The sequence below is a fragment of the Nuphar pumila genome, chromosome 7 (assembly GCF_984573655.1).
Source record: "Nuphar pumila chromosome 7, dmNupPumi1.hap1.1, whole genome shotgun sequence".
NCBI classification, from domain to species: Eukaryota; Viridiplantae; Streptophyta; class Magnoliopsida; order Nymphaeales; family Nymphaeaceae; genus Nuphar; species Nuphar pumila.
Window position 1 is genome coordinate 122,330,303 of NC_143255.1, and position 20,920 is coordinate 122,351,222.

General features: G+C 37.4%; 2 protein-coding genes across 2 annotated transcripts; one reads left to right on the plus strand and one right to left on the minus strand.

The window, feature by feature from the left end:
* The first annotated feature begins 13,628 nt into the window (after positions 1–13,628).
* Positions 13,629–14,534, plus strand: LOC149833260 (ylmG homolog protein 1-2, chloroplastic-like). The gene has a single exon (XM_090015019.1). It carries the CDS (start codon positions 13,673–13,675, stop codon positions 14,405–14,407), a length of 735 nt encoding a protein of 244 aa, XP_089871145.1. The 5' UTR covers positions 13,629–13,672; the 3' UTR covers positions 14,408–14,534.
* A 3,519-nt stretch (positions 14,535–18,053) lies between these two features.
* On the minus strand, positions 18,054–18,704 carry LOC149833261 (voltage-gated hydrogen channel-like protein). Its single transcript, XM_090013397.1, is given in 1 exon segment — positions 18,054–18,704. A coding segment is annotated over 1 exon segment (651 nt).
* Positions 18,705–20,920: the final 2,216 nt, after the last annotated feature.

Consider the following 20,920-nt stretch of genomic DNA (forward strand, 5'->3'; position numbering starts at 1 on the left):
TCGAATTCCTAGCTCTTTGCATTAATAAAGAAACATTGTACCAATTTTCATACTTTCGAAAGATAATAAAAATAAATAAAAGGAGAGAAAAGTAAGTAACAAAACCAAGAATAAGAAATCTTGCCTTTCATGCCAGTCTTCCATACAGTGTTGGTATATTTAAGTCCAGATACGATGTTATTGGAAACCAGGAAGGTGAACTTGAGACGATAACGGCTTCCGTCCTTAAGCGCGAAAGCATAACCCTTCGCACTGGGCACAAAAGGAATCGGAAAATGCACATCAGGCCGATCAGGTGACAAGATCGTGAGACCCATTATCTTAACGTCTGGTTCAGGATTCTCTGTTTAGTAAGGAAAAGAGAAGAGCATATCACATCCCCAATAAAGTTCCTATCTTCTAGTGTGAGGATTGAATTGGTTTCATTAAAAGAGAGAGAGGGAAATTGATATAAGACCACAAAGAAAACAAAAATTCTATTCGCCAAAAAAAAAACATGAAAACAGAAGCAACAGAGAAGGTGAAATGAAACAAATAAAACAGTGATGATGGAACGGTTTGTATCCGTTACAGCAGAATACCTCCAACTGCAGATAAATCCACACTTCCAAGCAGCTGTTCTTTCCATCTCCTCAGACTCTCATCCTCCTAACAATTTGTTTCCCCATGTTTATACATAAGTTTCAAAAAATTCCCACAGAAATCTAAAAGTTTAACATCCCAAAATAAAACTCAACAAAAACTTACAACAACGGAAACGATTCTATACTACTAATGTAAAAAAGCACACCTTTTTCCAGATACCTTATCTTTCTCGATTTGTTCTTTGAGGGAGCACTGAGGACCAAGATCAATGCTCTGGGCAAGCTTAGACTTAGCATCATCATCATCATCACCATCATCATCATCAACATCCTCACCATCATCAGTAGGACACATGGGAGGATGGCTGAACTTCCCGTTCAGCTTGTCAACATCATCACCATCGCCATGGCCATCACCGGAAGGTCCAGCAGACCCACCGTTACCCTCCAAGGACTCCTCTTTCTCCACTCCCTGGCTGAACCCAACATCATTCATGGTTCCCATGACAGCAGACATTCTTCCCCTCTCACTTCCTTCAGTGCCTACTTTCTATTAACAAAAAGAAAACCGAAAAACAGAGAGATCCGTCAAAATAAAACCCAAGAAAGCGGTGAAAGAAGGTACATTTCACAAAAGGGAGAGATACCCATCACAGAAAAACGAAGAAACCGACATGGGGAGGCACCATTTCATCATCAAAGCCGTGGAAACCAAGCAGAGGACGGGGAGAAATAGGGGAAAAAGAGGTGGACCTTTTTTGGCGGGTCTCTGCTATAAGAGTGGGGAGCGTTTCGGTAACTCAAGAGTTCCAGAATCGAAGGGTGTCGCTTCGTGGGAGAGCACCGGGGAGGAAAAAAATGTGGCCTGGTTTTGCCTGCCTTATCTGGATGGAATTTGGGTTTTGAAACTCCGAGTCGCCAAATTTAGAGGGGGGAATGGCCGCTAAATTTGGAGGAAACTGGGGAAGACACACGCACACATAGATCCGAGTCCTGAAGGACCAAGATCTGGGGATCACATTCAAACCAGACCGAGCTCCAGCTGGTTTTCATAATGACCTTTTATTACTATCTCTGGAGCAGTGCAATCAATGCAATGAATGAGGACTCGGCTTGATACGATACGGATTCCGAGTCGGCTGGATCTTTGAGTATGTTGGTTTTTTAGGTGTATCATAGTTAGAGGTGTCAACGGGTCTGGTTTACCAGGACCCGACCCGACCCGAACCAAACCTTATAAGGTTCGGGTACGGTGATAAATAAGAAGACCCGATTAAGCCCCGGGTTCGTACATGAAGGTCCGATTAATACATGAACCTGGGTAAGATTTGTGAAATTTTATACCAACCTTGGACTCGGCCCGAATTTCCTTTAAGACCTGTAATTTTTTAATGTAAAAGCGATAAAAAAATATGGTTTTACTAGGTATGGTCTGGGTTTGGTTCATGTAGTTCATATCAGATTTAGGTATGGTTTTTCTTATAGTGAACCCAATTAGACTCAGGTTCAAACCCAATATCATACTCGAAAATTTGGTCCAGGTCTGGTTTCGACCAAACCAAACCTGACATAGTGAAACCCCTAATCATACTTGTTTGACTCATCACTTGGTCCTAGAGTTGTTGAAGATCGTGCAGGAAGTGATTAATTGATAGGCCTTGCAAAGAATAAGGTAAACTAGGGTAAATTGCTACAATCATTTTTATTTATTTATTTTATTTTTTATTAAAGTGACCCCATGAATGTGATCATACTGTTTTTTAGTGGAACCGGCTTTTGAATGGCCAGAATCCAATCCGTGTACAGGTTTTACTTGCAATGTAAAAAATCAATGGTTGTAATGCATCAACATTTTTTTTTACTATAAAAAAACAAATTTTCATCGAAATAATTGATCCAAGGGTTGTTTCCCACTCATTCATGAATATTGAAATTGAGTCAAAACTTGTATCATGAGATTCCAAATAGATTGTATTTACAATCAACTACTAAATATAAACCCAATAAACTAATAGCAACTTTTGGTTATTTGTTACGAGTAGGTTTAGTAAGCACTCTAGTGTTTCTTATCCCTTCCTGGCTTTTATTTATATTATAGTTTTTTTTTTTTTGGAAAGTCTAGCAGGGTTTTAGGCAGACTCCTACCAGTTATACAACAAAACCATTGGAATTTGAACTTGCAACCTCCCAACACAAGGTGACGTGCACTAGCTGCTCCTACCAGACAAGCGGAGCCCCTGTTGGTAAGACATGAAATGGTAAGACTTGGTTAAAGAATGAATACATGATTAAAAAGGTTTTGCATTAAAAATGGATGAAAAACATCATAAAAGGAGCAATGATAAAAAATAATGGCAAGTAATATATTCAGGTTTAGTTATAGTTATAGTTATATAAAAAGAGATTAAAAAAAAACAAACAAACATATGTCTGAATTTTTTTCTTGAAAATTAAACTAGTGTGTAAGATCTATAGGATTCAAATTCAAAGAGGAATGTGATTCCAACCCCAGATCCAATAAAATTTAATATATTTGTGTTTTTCAAGGTATTTTTTTCTATAATTATTCACGATTCTAAAAGTTTCTCTTAAAAGAACGAGTTTGTTTGCAAATACTCGTTCATTATCATGGTTAATGTGTTTTTTTTGAAAGGCAAGCTGGGGTTAGTCCGACCCCTACCAGTTATACAACTATACCATTGGGTTTTGAACCTGAAACGTCCCAACACAAGGTGATGTTCACTAGCTGCTCCTACTAGACAAGCGGAGCCGCCTGCAGCGTCCCAACACAAAGATGTGTTTTTTTATGATTCAGATTTGCATGACTTGGTCAAAGCTCAGGTAGGTCTCCACATTGGACCTAGTGATTAATTATCCTCCTCCAAGATTAGACTGTTCGTGTATGGTTGGATCTTGATCTGGGTCTAATTACTGCTTAGCTTAGACCAGTGGCGGAGCCAAGAATCTAAACTAAGATGGGCACAAAATGCATAATAAAAAAATAATAATAATTACAAATAAATTATACTAACAATATGTTTTAAAAAAATAATTATTATAAAACAGTCATTAATATAATCATGTTTAATGCTAATTGAAAAGAAAAATAACACAAAAAATCTTAAAACCCTAATTAAATGTTCATAAAATCTGAAAAAAAATCTAAATCAATACCCTCAATCATAAAAAAAAATCATACAAGTGCAGTATATGTCATGAGCTTGACCACAATATGCAAAAACACATTTAGGAAGTAATGTGTTAATGTTCGATGCATTTTGAAAGTAGTCTATGACATGTTTCTTTGTTGTTTACATAATATTTTTTCAATATTATGCTTCTTTTGTTCAAGTACTCATTCAGTTTAATATTATGTTGCATAATTGTCGACTACTATTGTGCAAGACATTCCTAAGCAATCAAACTGATAATTACTTTTATACATATTTGTTAACTCATTTTGTACATGTTTGTTCAAGTGATATATGAATGTTGCATGCATGATTGTGGAATATATGTGCAATATAAAAAAAAAATAATGTGAGTAATCAAGGATAATTACATAAGATTACGTAATTTTAGATCCGAGAGGGATCCAAACCCATGAAATTCTGTTTAAACTAAAGATGGAGCGGTACAAACTCCAGAGAATTGATCCAAATTGAATTCAAATAGACCAAGACTTTAGAAAACCCATTTAATGGTAAACGGGTTGAGTATGTAGTGGGTTGAATTAAGATCCAAAATACCCAGAACCCAAAGGGGCATTTTGGAAAGAAAAAAAGAAGGTAGAGGTATTCTAGGAAATAAAAGAGAAAAAAGAGGAAAATAGAAAAGAAGTTGAGGATCAGGGCAGTCCTTTCTTAAGGAGGGGACCCCCAACCCATAGGTTGCTGCCACATGGCAGCCCCTCCCTCTCTCGCTTCCTCTCTCCATTACATGCATTTCCCCCTCTCCTTTCTCTCTCTTCTCTCTCTCTCCTTACATGACATCACCCCCTCTCTGTCTCTCTTATCTCTCTCTTGCATTTTCCTTTCATGTGTGTAAGACCAAAATTTTTGAGATTTTAATCAAAATAAAAAAGGAATTTTAACATGAAAAATCTAAGTTATGAAAATATTGATTTAATGTTTATCTTAGCTAATTAAGATTATTCATATTTTTAGAATTTAAAATTTAAGTATTAATTAGCCAAAATAATTAAAGTAGTGATTATTTGTTAATTAATTATAATTATTAAAAATTATATCCAATTAACTTTAAGTGAATAATTGCATTTGAATTATTCTCTAAACTATGAATTTAAATTAAGGAAAAATCTATTAAAGAGCCATTGTAGATTTTGGATCTAATTTGGATTTGGACTGGATCCAACTAAAAAGATCTAAAGTAAAAATTTTATGATTTGGAATTTCTAAAAATAAAATAAGGACCCATATAAAAATTTCATAAATTGAGTTCTCTAAAAGTAATATCAAGAAATAGTGGAACTAACAAATAATAAAATATGTCAAAAATGTAACTAAGTAGTTAGAACTAGTTGAAATGAAACCAACTAGAGGCTAACTAAGGTGGGGGGGGTATGGTTTTGGCATAATCATTACCTTAGAATTTGTAGCCAATAAGATTCTACAAGGATCCCAATGTGGAATATCTACAAATCTTAGGAAAATCAAAAGTGAAAAAAGGCTAGAAACCATAGCATTTTTTGTAGGTTTTCAAATTGGTAAAAGTTTTCACATGATTATGAAGGTCAAGGGTTATATTTGAGAAATTTGGAAGAGAGTTAAACCAATCTCAACCCTCCATTTTCTTACAAATGATCTAAATCACACATCTCATTGTAATCATGAGTTTTTGCCTATAAATATCACTCAAAAAGAAAATGAGAGGCGTTTAAAGAGCCTTCTCTCTCCCTCTCCCATGATTTTAGGGTTTTCTTATCTTCTTTCACTTGAGTATAGTGTAGAGTGCCCTTGAGGAACTCTATCCCACACCACTTGTGAGTTGAAGATCAAAGTGCAAATCGGTTCAAGCTACTTTACAATAGCAATATAGGTAAGTTGATTTACATTTTATGTATTTTGATTTTTGTTCTACCTCTTCTCTCTCTCTCTATCTCCTCTACAAACATGTATTTCATAATGCATGTGGGTATAGAGAAGGAATTCTCATGGTGTGAACCATAATTTTTACACTTATGTATACACTCTCTTGTATCACATATGATTTTGACAAAAACCATGGCTGAAATTGATGTTCACCAACTCTAACGGTGTTTCATCATTTCAAAACCATGTTTCAATCAAGAATAGTGATATACATTTTTATGATTAAAATGTTTATCATTCTTGAAATAATAGATATACATTTCACCAATTATATTTTTCTCTCTTTAACATAGTCATACTTATGAGATTCTCATGTTTGATAAACTTCTTACAAGTAAATATATAAAATTTTTCATATATGTAGTAGTCTTTAAAAATTCATATAAATATGATAAAGTTCACAAAGAGAAAAACAATCTTCATGGTTAGATAATTCAAAATGAATTATGATTAAAAACATAATGGATAGCTATTTTTTTTTATTCATGTCATAGTCAAATTATTTGGAATAAGCATTTGAAAAAACAAAAAAAAGGAAAAAAAAGAAAATGGTCTCACATGATAGTGGTAGAAAAGAGGTTTGTTTCAAAAAAGAAAATTTTCATATACATAAATATATATACTTCATATAGTCTTTTCTTACATTGTTTGAGACTTAACTCTTTGAAAGCTTGAAACAACAAATTAATTTCAAGTGTCAAGTACCCTACTATACATGTTTTAATGATTGAATAAATATATATAAATATATATATATATATATATATATATATATATATATATATATGCATTGGCAGTCTGAACCCAGTCACGGTCCAAACCAGGTTTGGACCATGCCATTGATTGGATCAGGTCTGAACCAACAGGCTGGTTCATACCTAGGTTTGTTGGGTCAACTCAGACCAACCCGAAATCGAGCAGACTGGTTCAAGCGTTCTGCGTCGGGCCGGTAAAAACTAGCTGGACTTTGTGGCTGAGTCCAACTAGGGTCTAAACCATGCCTGACCAATTGGCTTGACCTAGTCTCAACCAACAGTCGGCGCCTTAGCTGCAAAAAAAAAAGGAAAAAAACAAAGGAAAAAAATGAAAACAGAAAAAAAAAAGAGAAAATGGGAGAATGAAGAAATTTCAATTCAAAAATGGGTTTTGTGGCAATAGATAGAATGGAGTCCTATGGCTGTACATACCAACCCGCTTTGTCTAAATATATTATATGCCAAAACCTATGCTAACTACTTTGCAAAAATTTTCTTATGCGCACACTTGAGAGGTTTATGCGTAAGTCTAGTTTCCACAAGCGAACGTTGGATATCATCATGTTGAGTGCATAGTGAGTTGGATGCTCATGCAAGTGAATGTTTGAAAATAAGAATTCAAATGCCTTATGATAATTACTACATTTTTGCATATGCTTATGATCAATGCAATACGATGTTCACATGGAATCTACTTGTTTTTGCCTATACATATGTTTATGATAGATGCAATATGATATTGCACATGGAAAGATCATACTTGTTTATGCTCATACTTGTGATAAATGCATTTCAAATGAAATCAACATATTTATACATATATTCATGATAATCGCAATATGACATTGCTCATGAAAAAAAGTGTGTTTACCTATGCTTATATTTGTGATAAATGCAATTTGACATAGTGCATGAAATAACTATGCTTAACTTATGTTTATGCTTGACACAAATGTAATATGATGTAAAAGGAATAGAGAATGTTTATGCTTGGGCCAAGTGTCATATGATAACAATTATTCATGTTATGCTAAATGCAAATTGCCTATGAAATTCCAAGGCTATACAAAAAATACAAAAAAGCGAAAGATGCATATGACATGAAGGTTATACTTGATTCAAAGAACTTGCATAAGCTCATATAAGTAGCATATGATGCATAGAAGCATGTAAAAATGATGTTCATGTTTTTAACATAAATTATTGCCTTCTGAATTGGCTATAAAGCCTACACATAAATGATATACATAGCATGTTGTAGAAATACATCTATTTGCATTTGAATATTATGCTTTATTATGCTATGACATGATACATTGAGGCATATATGAACATCATTGGACTTGTGTGTGGATATTGTTTGAAAAATAAACTAACTGTTGAAATGCATTGCTAGATTAATGCCCTATTGTGAGCTTGGGTGGGTTGTGACCCCACATTGTGAGAGAAAGTCTCACTTCGCATGCAATCATCCACACATTAAAGATTCTTGTAATCGCCTTCACCAGCAAGGTGCTCATATGTGCTAAAGGCACCAGAGCACATGAATTGGGTTGAGCAAAACCATATCATGACATGTATACTACCCTGAGAGGAGTATGAAGACTATTGAGCCTATTTGTCTCATGAAGCGAGGGCATGAAATACTAACTACCCTAATAAAGATGAAACCGACCATGTAACCCATTTACACCATGGTCCACTATAGAGAGGGTGAAACAGTATAGCCCTGAGTGATGATGTTGCATGTAGGTTTGAACTACATGTCATACCGACTTAAATTAAGGAGCAAATGCATCCTTGGACCTCCAGTTATTCAGAGTTAGGAAGGTCGAGGTTGCCCAAAAGTGGTATACCTCAGCTGCTGCAGTAGTAGGGGATTGCAATCTGATTTGCCCTTGTGTCAAAAATCTCTTTGTTATGGACCGCGGGCTTGGGTTGGTTTATCTGGTTAGGCAAATATATAATTCACATAATGAACACCGTAATATACTCTAGCTGACACAATGACAATTATCTCTACGTACCCAAAGGTATGTAAGTCTATTAAAGCTAAAGTTACTAACACTGCTAACTGACTAACATAGTTATTACTTCTTCATGATTATCCATGATGTTTATTTACTTCAAATTACATCCTATGATATTGAATTTACTTGATAAATTATCTGTAATTATATGATGATCATAAAATATGCTATGATATCCATGATAGATGTCTGATTAATTATCATGATGTATATTATGTGAATTTACTTATCAGCTCACAAGAGTTTTGACCTTGTTTTATGAGGCACGGTGTGCGGCGAGGCTATGAACCATCCTTTCCTATCAATCCTGACGATCTTGGACAAGCTTTTGGGTGTCTCATTATAAATGAGATGTTTTGATAATATTTGGGGATTTATAATTTAATACTTCAAACTATAAGAGACATATGAAATGAAAATCATTTCTTTCAAATTGTGAGTTGAGGATGAATCTACATTTCAAGCAATTATTTCATTTTTATAACCCACCAGGATTGTCCGACTTTTAAAACCCAATTATATCCGTTGTGCTATTTCAAAAATAATAATAAAATTCTATATTTTAAAAGTTGAAAATTTTGGGGCGTTACAACGTGAGCTGCCCCACTACCACCGCCTCTCCCCCCCTCCCCCTCTCACCTCTCATGTCTCTCATTTTTGCCATTTGCATGATGCCACCATAGAACCCCTCCGACCTCCTCTCTCTCTCTCTCTCTCCCACAACTCCTTTCTCTCCCGTCTCACTCCCTCTTCAGTTCTACCATGAAGAAGAAGGAAAGAAGAGAAGGAAGGAGAGAAAAAAGAAGACAAAAGAGAAAAGGGAGATGAACCTATCTATCTATCTCTGTGCCATGCTATCATTGTCGAGCACTTTGCCCATGGCACACCATGTTGTCATGGATCCCACTGACGCTGGAGCCACTAATGAGTGACATTGTTGTTGTTGTTGTCACACCACGCGTCCTGCAACCACCCCCGTTGTTGCTGTCATGCGCTTTCTAATGTTGTTGATCCTCCACTGGTGAGTGTACCAAAATCAAGAAAGTTCAAAAAATTCTCAAACAAAAAGTGCATTTATAGAGGTATAATTCTCAAATCCTTACTGGGGTCCTACTTACACAAGAGTACATAAGTAAATACTTGTGAATAGAAATAGGACAAGCCCTACCCTAATTTTTTAGGGTATTTTTAGAACCCAAAAAGAGTCTTTTTGGGTTTATAGTATATCTATTTAATTTATGAAACTAATCAAAGTTGGGTTTAGTGGACAAAGAAATTAAAATAGTAGAATCAACGTTAGAAGTGTTTATTTTGCAGGTTGAACCTTAAACAATAAAAGATAAAACCAACATTAAACTGTTAATCGGTTGCAGGTAATAGTGTGGTCTTTAAATAGGTCTTAAGTGAGTGTATTCAATTAAGGCATATGCATGATTGTATATGATGTGATGCGTATGTATGCAATTATGACATACATATGAGAAATATATTTGTGTGCATGTGTTTGAGGTGTATATTTTCATTGCACTTATTTTTTAAAGTCAAGTTCGTATCTATGGTTTGCTTCTTTCATGAATTAGGTCATAGTGGGCTAATATACACTCGTGTTTGTGCTCAGCCAAACCTCTCTAATGCTTAGTTCGATTGGATCATCATCATTGATAAGGTAATATTCATGAGGCACATGTGATTGGGGTGATTTGTAAATAAATGAATATCATTATACGACATGTGCATATGCAATTAAGGCATATGTGCGAATGCTTGTGTGATGCGATATATGTATGCAATTGGCATGTTTTTTAATGAATGTGATGTATGCTTATGGTTATTGAATGAATGAATGAAAAATATGCAATGCAAGCATGTGGATATGCCGTATGGATTATTGATGTGTGTAGACCATATAATGCATGTATGTTGGTTTAGCATATGTGTCAATTATCATAGTTGTGCTACTGAGCAACTTATAGATTTGAATTTATTCAAGAGCTCATATGGGAAAAAGGGATATAGAAATAATATTGAATAATTGTATGTAATGATTAAGATGATGTATGAAATGTGACAGAATATATGGATGCATACATTAAAAATTAACTACATAGGGTGGGTTGCACGCATTAGAAGGTATCCGCTTAGGACATGTCGTGCAAAGATTGATGGATGTTATATCTGTGAATGTTTTGTGTGGTTACTTGCTGTAAAATTGAGGAGTCTTGATTCCAAATAATTTCTTCGAAGGTGAAGCTTTGCCATTTATATTTGATATTTATTAGAATGACAAATGCATTGTGATGCATGTGATGTGTGTTGGAATTACATGAATGTAATGGGTATTGACCTTTACGATGGTTTCATATGTGAAGCCTTATGATTTGTGTTTGATATTTATGAATGTGGCAAATTGTAGGTGATAAATATATTGCATGTTTGAAAGACATGATTGGTATTGATCCAAATGTTTGTTTTGTGTACTGAAACTGTGTTAATCATGCTTTAACATCGTACAAGTGTGCAAATATGTGTTATGCATTAGATGCATGTTGTATAAGCATGAATTTATGGTATTGACCCAAGTTATTGTTTGTTGTAATAAATTTTTGCTATTTGTGATTTAATTTATAATTTTGGCAAATGTGACACATGATATGCATGATTGAATAACATGAAATTTATGGGTATTGACCTGAGTGCAACTGATGTGATATAATCTCTAGCATATATGTTTACTTTGTGAAATAACATGCATTGAGAAAAAGTTTTAGAAATATAAGAAAAGTTGCACTTAATTGTCACGCCTGAAAGATTCAAAGTGACATTAACTTGTACTATTGAGGTCAAGCAAGTAGGTCAAATGTGAACCTGCACTGCACTGACCTCATGAAAATCTATAGGCGTAGATTGAGGTGGTCTCGTCAGGGTCAAATGTGAACCCTTCTCCTTATCATGACGATCTAATAGAACTTTGTATTCTGATACACGTGGCGGAGGTAGAACTACCACGATATGCCTTAGTAGTGCATTATGATGTGACAATTTGAGGGACGACGTGACAATGTTTCTCATACTCCGATGTAAGTCTTTTGTTCTCTAGGGGTTAAAATGCAAAAAATACTATTTGTACCCCTTGAGAGACTTAAGTACCCATAGTGTGTCAGGTGTGGTGCCCCGAGCTAATAGGATGAAACTAATGTGCGATATTTTAAAGCATGACACATAATGCAAAAAAAAGTTAATTGAAAGACAAAAAAATAATCATAAATAATGTAAGTTATGATATATCTGTATAATTGTATGTATAAACTGCTTATGAACATGATTGTATGAATGAATAAGATACTTGCATAATTGTATGCATGAAGTATGTGTGAGCATGATTGCATGCTTAAATGAAATAGATGCTTAATTGTATGCATGAATTGTATGTGAGCATAAGTGCATGCTTGAATTACCTATGTATATAATTGCATGCGCAAGTACAGGTACATATGATTATTTGTTTGAATTATATGTGTATAAAAGCATGTGTGAATTATATATATATTTATGCATAAAGTTATGCGTACGTTGTATGTTTATTTACGTAAAAGTATGCGCAAATTATATACTTATGTACGTATAAAGATATGCATGCATTGTATGTTTGATATATGCACGAAGACACACGTAAATCGTTTGCTTATGTATGCATAAAGTTATGCATGATTTATATGCTTACATCATTATAGGATGATGAAAAAGTTACGTAGGTTAAACAATAACCATTATATCTTGTGTTGTCTGTATTTTTGAGACTTAATAAGGGTCTGCAGAATTATGTTGAAACAAAATGTGTCTCACTCTGTTTCTTTATATTTTTCAGCTCTACAGAAGTAGGTAGATAGATGTCGATGCATACAGAGATTGTTGGGTTGGGCTGAACTGTACTCTTCTATTTTTTCTGGTTTTTGCCTATAAAATTTGAAAATTTATTTATAAAATAAATAAATTTATTTTATGATATTTAAATTGTAATGATTTAATTCTAATTTTAGGATAATTTTGAATTGTTTCAAAAAAGTCTTTCGGTGTGATTTTTTTTAAATATCCCCTTGAGTTTTGGCGAGGCGTTACAATATATCATTTTGTATATGCAATACTTAGGATTAGGCGAATCAGAAAATGATGATTGAGCTTGTAACAATGAAAGCTAATGAAGAGTTTAAATAAGAGGATGCACTTGTGCTTGTAGATAAAAGTGGATGAAGGCGACTATTGAGCTTACGACAATAAAAGTTGATGAAGAGTCTTAACATGTATATACATTTGTTTATGAATGAATTATATATATAACAGGGAATGAAGTTGTTTGATTTTTGTTTTTTAAGAAGAATGAATTATGTATATAACAAGGAACTAAGTTGTTTGATTCTTATTTTTTGCGAAGAATGAATTATGTATATAACAAAGAATGAAGTGTTTGATTCTTATTTTTTGCGGAAAATAAATTATGTATATAAAAAAATGAAGTGTTTGATTCTTAGTTTTTTAAGTAAAATATTTTTTTATAAGAATAAACTTTGTATATAACAGGGAATGAAATTGTTTTATCTTATTTTTTGTTTGATAGGAATGTTTATGCAATAGGTGATTGATATGTATGAGAATCAATGTATATGTGAATTTTATAATTGATGAATTTTTACAAGAGGAAGGAATTTCACAAAGCACATAAGAATTTCAGTTGGTTGCTTTTAAATCATAAAGAAACCACAATGTGCGTGCAAATTTTTGTTTGCTTTTTTTAATTTAGAAAAGAATTTTGCAAGGTATATGCAATTTTTTTCTTATTCGCAAAAGATTAACCCGAAAATCATATTTGAATCTTTATTCGGATATACTGCTTAGATTTTAAATTCAGTTTCAGATATTGCAAAATCCGGCCGAGTCCGACAAGTTTGCAACCCCTACTTCACGCTCCACGCATCAAGAAGCTTCGTCAAAAGACTCGCTTCTCGCTTCGCGCATCGTTTCTTCTTGCACTAAAACCGAGCCGATTCAAGAGAACCGACAGACGCTTACCCCATAAAACCTTAAAATGACCACCGTGTCCCCGAACCTCATCATCACTTCAAAACCCCACCGTTCTATCCTCACCTTCCTTTCCCTTCTCTAAGCCGAGAGAGAGAGAGAGAGAGAGAGAGAGAGAGATGGCGTCAACCTCCACGGCCTTCCTCCGCCCTCCGGCCATATCTCCGGCTCCCCCTAGGCCGGCCATCCTCTCTAACCAGGTACGCCTCTTCCTCCTCCCTTCCCTCCCCACAAAAACCCTAACCCTAAGCCACTCCCCTCTGAAACGGACCGGCGTCCGCCGGCCCCTCCAATTTAGGGCCCTCGCCTCCTCCTCCCCCCCTCTAACCCCTCCGCCCGCCACAACCCCCAACCCCCTGTCCAATTCCGCCCGCACCGTCTCCTTCATCCTCGCGGCTGCCCTCTCCCTCTCCCGCCGCCTCCTCGATGCCCTGAGGTCGTCCGTCTCCAGGGTCGCTGCCGCCGTCTCTGCCCCCTCCCCCGACGATCTCGCCGCTCTTCGCCTCCTCCAGGACAACCTTGTCTGCACTGTCGGGCCGCTATTCTTTGCCGCGGTGCGCGACCGCCCCACTGGATACCTCAATACCCCATTGACGGTTGTCGCATCCGGCTTGGCGAAGTGGTTGGATATATACAGTGGGGTTCTGATGGTGAGGGTTCTGCTCAGTTGGTTCCCCAATATCCCCTGGGACCGGCAGCCGCTCTCGGCGATCAGGGATCTCTGTGATCCTTACTTGAACCTGTTCAGGAACATCATCCCACCCGTCTTCGATACCTTGGACGTCAGCCCGCTTCTGGCTTTTGCGGTTTTGGGTACGCTCGGTTCGATTTTGAACAGCAGTAGGGGGATTTGATCATAGTTTTGTTTGTCACCGTTGTTTTTATAGACGAATCTTCTGTAGACGTAAACTATATTCATTTTGTTAATGGGGGTTGTATAAATTTTGATGAATTTTTATTATAATGAAGGAATTTTTGGAATACGAGATTGGTTCTTGTTCTTCTACTTATATGATGGTCTGTCGGGTTGATGCTCTTCTACTTATATGATATGATGGTTTTCGTTTTCTTGATATGCTTGATTTCTTTGACTGAAAAATCTCATCGAAAATGTAGATGTGCAGTGAGTTTTAAGGACACCCTTCCGTTTTTTTAATGATCCAGTAGGCATGATGCCTTGTTGAAACAATTGCTACCATCGTTATCGTTGGTATGGTCTTGCTTTGGAAAGCTTGCAAGCACAGGAAACAAACATAATACGTGTGTTTTCTCGAGCTCTTGAATGCATTTCTTACCATGTTTTTTAATGTCACATGAATGGATTGATTGCATGATTATTTTATTGTATGCAGAACTTTAAAAGACCACTCATAACTCTGCTTGTTGAGCCCCATTATGGTACTGCAATTACAGTTTGTATCATAAATTCATAAACACGAATAAGTGCCCACAAGCATAAATTCCGGCTTGACTGCATAAGATCTTTAGTGTGATCCCTATGCCTTGCTAAAATGCATAGGATATCGCTGTTAGCTGGTTGCAAACTATATGCTATCGTAGACTCTGGAAATACTGTGTTTTAACATATCCTACTTGGATAGTTGTGCCATTCTGCATCAGTGGTCGAGACCTAGTGTTGTTTACATAAATGCTAGCTTGATTTTGCTAGATGCTCTAGATTTTAGTTCATGGTGTGTGCAACACTTTTGGACACTTTGTCTCAAAAAGAAAAAAAAAAGAAAAAACACCTTCGGATACTCCATATAAGATTCCAAGACTGACACTTCTTTTAATTTTAGGTTTAGATTCTATTTTTTTTACACCAGTGAGCAGCACTTTACACACCTGTATTGGACGTTGTGAATCTGTTCTTTAAACTTTTATTTTTTTTCTTTTTTGAAACCTGTGAGGAGTAACTGGAGTATGATAAAGGGGGATCTGGACGGTTGTATATGTAGTGGGGGTGGTTTTGGGGGGAATTCATTGGTTGCAATCCAAAGGATCCAACCTATTTTTCCTGGAAGATCTGAGCAACTACCTGGATAGGAAATATTCAACTCTGTTAAGAGGGTTCAAGCGGGCTGCTTAAGAACTCCATTTTTTAAGACGTCTGCTGTTTGAATACGCCTTCGGAACGGATCTCTATCTGTAGGTGACATTTATTTTTTTCCCCATAAATGCATTGAGGGATTTGCTGGTGGCTCATGACTACTAGTTATCTTCTGCTCCTCCTTTCTTTAATTGTATTGGGCAATGTAGGCAGTAAGTTAAGGGACACATCAGAGGCTAATTAGTTGGAGTTTGGTTGAGTTGGAAAGTTCTACTAGAGTCATGCTTATTCTTGATAGGGTTTCAGAAATCCTCACTAGGGCTAGTGATTGCTATTGTGGGGGTTTCAGCCCCATGAGGCGAGTTTATTGCATTAGTCTCTGCTTTAGTAGATTTCATGATAATGTAGCAATGTAATAAAAGCTTGAATAGGTGTCATGATTTATTCCAAGTTTTACTAATGGTGTGAGGTAAAATGCTACTGTAAAGATCCCGGGTATTGAAATATGAGCTTTAGCTTGACATATAAGCACAGCTGCTCAAAAAGCACAGAGGGTAATTGAACCAATTCATTGTCGCTCTTATGAACAAGCACTTACAGTTCTGGAACTCAGGGCTTATCGAGCATGTTACCCAATTTTTAAATCTATTTTTAAATCTTGTTGTATATAAAAAAACCAGTTCCTTTTCAGCAGATTGTTGTCACCATGCAATGTGCTAATAAGGTATTATATTAGGGGAGAGAGAAGCTTGTATCAATGAGGGCTTCACGACAGATGTAGGCTATGTAATTTGCCGTAGGAGGCATGTTAGGAGAATCTCTCAGGGGCTTAATAAAATCCCTGAGTTAGTTTGGTTCGGCTCTTGCTCGATGCCCACATTTTTCACTTGCCTCTACAGTTGCCAATCTCGGAACGATTAGAGACTGACAAACACGGCTTTTGTTCCCAGACACTCCAAGTCCTAGAAATCAGATTCTTGAGCAGGCTTGGTCAATAGCAACACTTGGTAAGGGTGGGCAACGGGCCAGGCGCCCGATGGGCCAAGCCGACCCAGCTCACCATGGGCTAGGTTTGGGCCATGATTTTAGGCCTGGGCCCGCTAGGTACCGGGCCGAAATCCGGCCAATTACATATGTGGGCTGGGCCCGGCCCGGCCCGCCCGGCCTGATGGGTCTGAGTTATTTATTATTTTTTTAATAATATAAATTTTAAAAATTAACTATTACATAGTAACTTTGATAACTATTTTTATTTTACCTAATTGGTTGCATGAAAACTTGTCATTCACTTATTTGTTAATTATTACTATTTATCTAATTAGTTGCACTAATTAATAATTAGGTTTTCAAGTGGTATCATGGAAATAAAAGAAAATAAATGGGTTTGGGCCGGGCCGAATGGGATGGGCTATGGGCTTCTCTTCAAACCCGAGCCCATTAAGAACCAGGTCAAAACCCGGCTCGTTAGTAAATGGGTGGGGCCGGGCCCACCCCTAACACTTGGAAGGATATAGGACATTTAAGGAGATGGTTTCTTGAGGTAACCATCCTTGCAGGTTGCTGGTGTGTGGTGTTGGTTCAAGTCTTTCATCTTTCCATTGAATGGGTAAGGATGGTCATTGTTTTGTGGCCAACAGGTTTGGCCTAAAGTGATAATGAAATCCCAAAGCTCAAATATTGCTCTTTCACCAATTTCTTGAAGGGGCGGCATGCTTTTATTACAAACTTCTTGAAGGAATGCAAGTTTAATTGATTGCTTCTTACTGAGACTAAGGCTTATTCAGCTAACAGGATATTTATTAGTACAATTTGTTGAGCTTGTTTCTGCTACTGTAAAAAATATGCATAGATGTACCCGAATAGGTGAAATTATTGAATTACTTTGTTTCTAGGGATTTTAAATGGAAGATCTGGTGGCATAATTATAGCGCGAAGGAATGACGGGTAGGTAGGGGGATTCAATTTGAGATTTCTTGGTTTTGATTGTTTTGGAAAAGGGGACTAGGAGACTAGTCTATTCTTGGTTACTGCAGTTTACGGACTAGCCACAACCTGCAGGAAGAACGAAATTTAGCAAGGATTGGTTTGTATCCGCACCAACCTTGACTTTTTCATAATTTTTTGCTTTCACCCAAATGATGGAAACTGGTAAGGACTATGATGCTGAACACTACAGGATTTCAGGCGCTTCATTGTTGGCCTAGTAACAGTTTCAATGCTTGCCTGAACGAACAAGATCATGTCCTGCTCTCTGGACTCGGCAAAAATCCTGGTCTCAGAACTAGAACATGATATTTATGTTAGATGTTTTCACACACACACACACAATATATATATATATATATATATATATATATATATATATATATATATATATATATATATATATATAATGAAAGCATTCAACATTGCACTTGAGAGAGAGAGAGAGAGATCGTGACAAGCTTCTCTCACAGATCTCTACTGTTTAGGGCATCTTCTAACTCGCCAATCCTCTGATCTTTCTGAAGTATAGCTTCTTACAGCTGTCTGTTCTGAATTCTGAGAGCATCGAGCTGTGATTGTATGCTGTTAATCTGTGCCTCAATCGCTTCATCGCTCATCTCAAAAATGGTCTGTACCACTCTCACTACCCGCCATGAATTGATCACAACCAAGAGCCCTGCACTCTCGGCCTTGAGAAGTATCTCTAGACACAGAGCAGCAACAAGTGCTGTCACCTCCACGAGGTAGGCCACGTGCCTGAAGAAGCTTAAACCTAAGGCCACCATCAGAACCATGTCTTTCACAATAAGTGTTCCCAAGATAGCAATTCCTGCCCGATACAGAAAGCCAGCCTTCTTTGGAGCAGATGGGCATGATGAAATGTTGATCACTGTGAAAACTAAGTCCACGACGAGGAGGACTAGAACAAAGATATGAGCTTGTGTAGATTGAAGGAGCCTTGACAGAAACAACCTCCAAGAAGCTCTCCTGTTGTCTTCCTCCTCTGGGTTGAACAGCCCCTGCCACCTTTGCCTTCTCTTCCAGTTGTTTAGTAGCTTTCGAACGGAAGCTTGGACACTGTCAATGGATATTGGTTGGAGTTTTCCAGGTTCCATAGAGAGAGAGAGAGAGAGAGAGGTTTGGAAGTTGTGATCTTTGGGTTGTTTATGCTTTGAAGGTAGGGAAACGAGGTTGATAGATCTTGAGGTTGGGGTTGTCCATGCTTTGAAGGCAGGGAAACTAAAACTACACTCCAGGGCAGTAGGACAGGACGAGCGGCTGGGCAGTCCGTCGGTGGTCCATGGCGTGGCCTTGAATGGGTTGAACCTAGGCCTAGTTTTTGAAAGAAGGTCCGACTTAAATGGGACTTAAACCTGGGCCAGCCCACAGGCTAATGGGTATATGTATGGTCTCAAGTATGTGATTCATAAAAAGGATTTATCTTGAATCTCATATAATTTTTTGTATTTTTAATTTTTTTATAAAATGTGCAATCAAAGAAATGAATGCGGAATATTGTGGCTATAAGATAACTTGTAACCTGGCCTGCCCCCCATGAGCTCAATGGGTGAGCTGTGAGCTTTGTAATAAATCTGAACCCGATTCAATTGGTCAATGGCCTGGGCTTGACCAGGATTGATCCATCAACAACCTGATCAACCCCATCCATTAACAGCTCCGGTCCAGTGTTGGGTCACCTGATTTTAGTGAGCGAAGATTGTTTAGTCTCGGCCACGATACAAGCTAATTACTGGATTTTCTGTAATTCCTTCAGAGTGATTTGGAGCTGAAACTTCTGAACACGCACAATCCTCTGAGTCGTATGTGAAGAGAACTATTTCCATCTATGTGCATATGTAACAATTGCATGTAACGTTGAGAGAGACAGAGAGCCGAAAGTAATTCAACATTACCACTCATGAAGATCAACAAAATGTTGAACCCATGAACTGAACAAGAGCAAAAGCCAAAACAAGTAAAGAAAGCACAAGAGAAAAGAACATCAGACAGATAAAATGGGCTCACGCCGGAGCCGCTTGCCCAGATTGCGACAAAGGATAGGTAGCATCAGCAGGAGGGAGTGGAAGATCACTAAGATGCATAGGCAAGATGGCATAAACATCTACCAAGATTTTATGCACCAGGTTTTGAATGTTAACTGGAATATGACGAAAATGAGCATGGATTCGCGCCATCCAAACAAACCACCAATAAGTAAGCAACCACAAAAAGAGAGAGAGAGAGAGAGAGAGAGAGAGAGAGCTCATCAGACCTGCATTAAGAAAAGTTCTGCTAGAGAACTCACAAAATGATTCACAAAAAGGCAACGCAGAGCCTGTCCCGAACGCTTTCCAATCTGAAAGTTTTTTCGAAAGGCAAGCTGGGGTTAACAGACCCCTACCAGTTATACAACGATGCCATTGGGATTTGAAATTGCAGCTGCTCCTACCCCATACAAGCGGATCCTCCGTTGGTTCCAATCTGTATGTTCTTGAGAAGAGATCATTTCTCTCTTTTTTCTTTTACAGCTTTGCGAAAAATCTCCTCTAACATGCCTGGGCGGGAGCTAGCAACCTCCAACAAGAGAATACACTCCTTCTCCGGGTCAATTTTTTTTTCAGTGATGTACCGGACAGCACACCTCTTCTGCTAAAGAGTCTTGTTCGCATGGGTGTCTAGGAGAGCGGATCCTGTCAAATGCTGGGTGAGATTAGCAATCTCATCCAGCGTTTACAACCGCAAAACCCACCCCTATGTACTGTAGCATTTGACAAGATTCGCTCTCGTGTCTAGGACCCTTGCTTCCAATCTTTAAGCCTATGTTCCAATCAAACCCTCAAAATCCTAAGTCTCTCGTATTCATTGTGGTTCAGTGCTTAAGATTTTGAGACTTAAGATGTTAAACTTCTCAGACAAATCTCTTCTACATTTATTCAAAATATCCATGTTGTCACGGGCTGGGAAGCGAAGGCCCCCGTGACGTAGCTTCGGGCAATCACACACACCGAAGGCAGGCCTTTTAAGCGCACAAGCAACGCACAACACACGTGCACGAGCGAAAGCAAGAGTACGCGTATGCACAAGCACAAAGAAAGAGAGAGATGCAAAAAGCTTCTTTATAGATACTTGAAAGCAAAGTACATCAAGAGGGGAAGAGAGGGTCTGAATACACGGGGTTCTTAGGCCGTAAGGCCTTGTGGGGCACTCTAGAGTGCGAAAGAGGTATATACATCAGAGCAAAAAGGTGAAAAACATGGCGGTCTGGAACACGCTCTCCCGCCTAAGTTGGCGCCGTCCTCGACGCCAATTGTTCATGATAGCCTTCTACAAG

Coding starts and splice junctions, on each gene's coding strand:
- LOC149833260 (XM_090015019.1), top strand. CDS start 13,673: ATGGCGTCAACCTCCACGGCCTTCCTCCGCCCTCCGGCCATATCTCCG.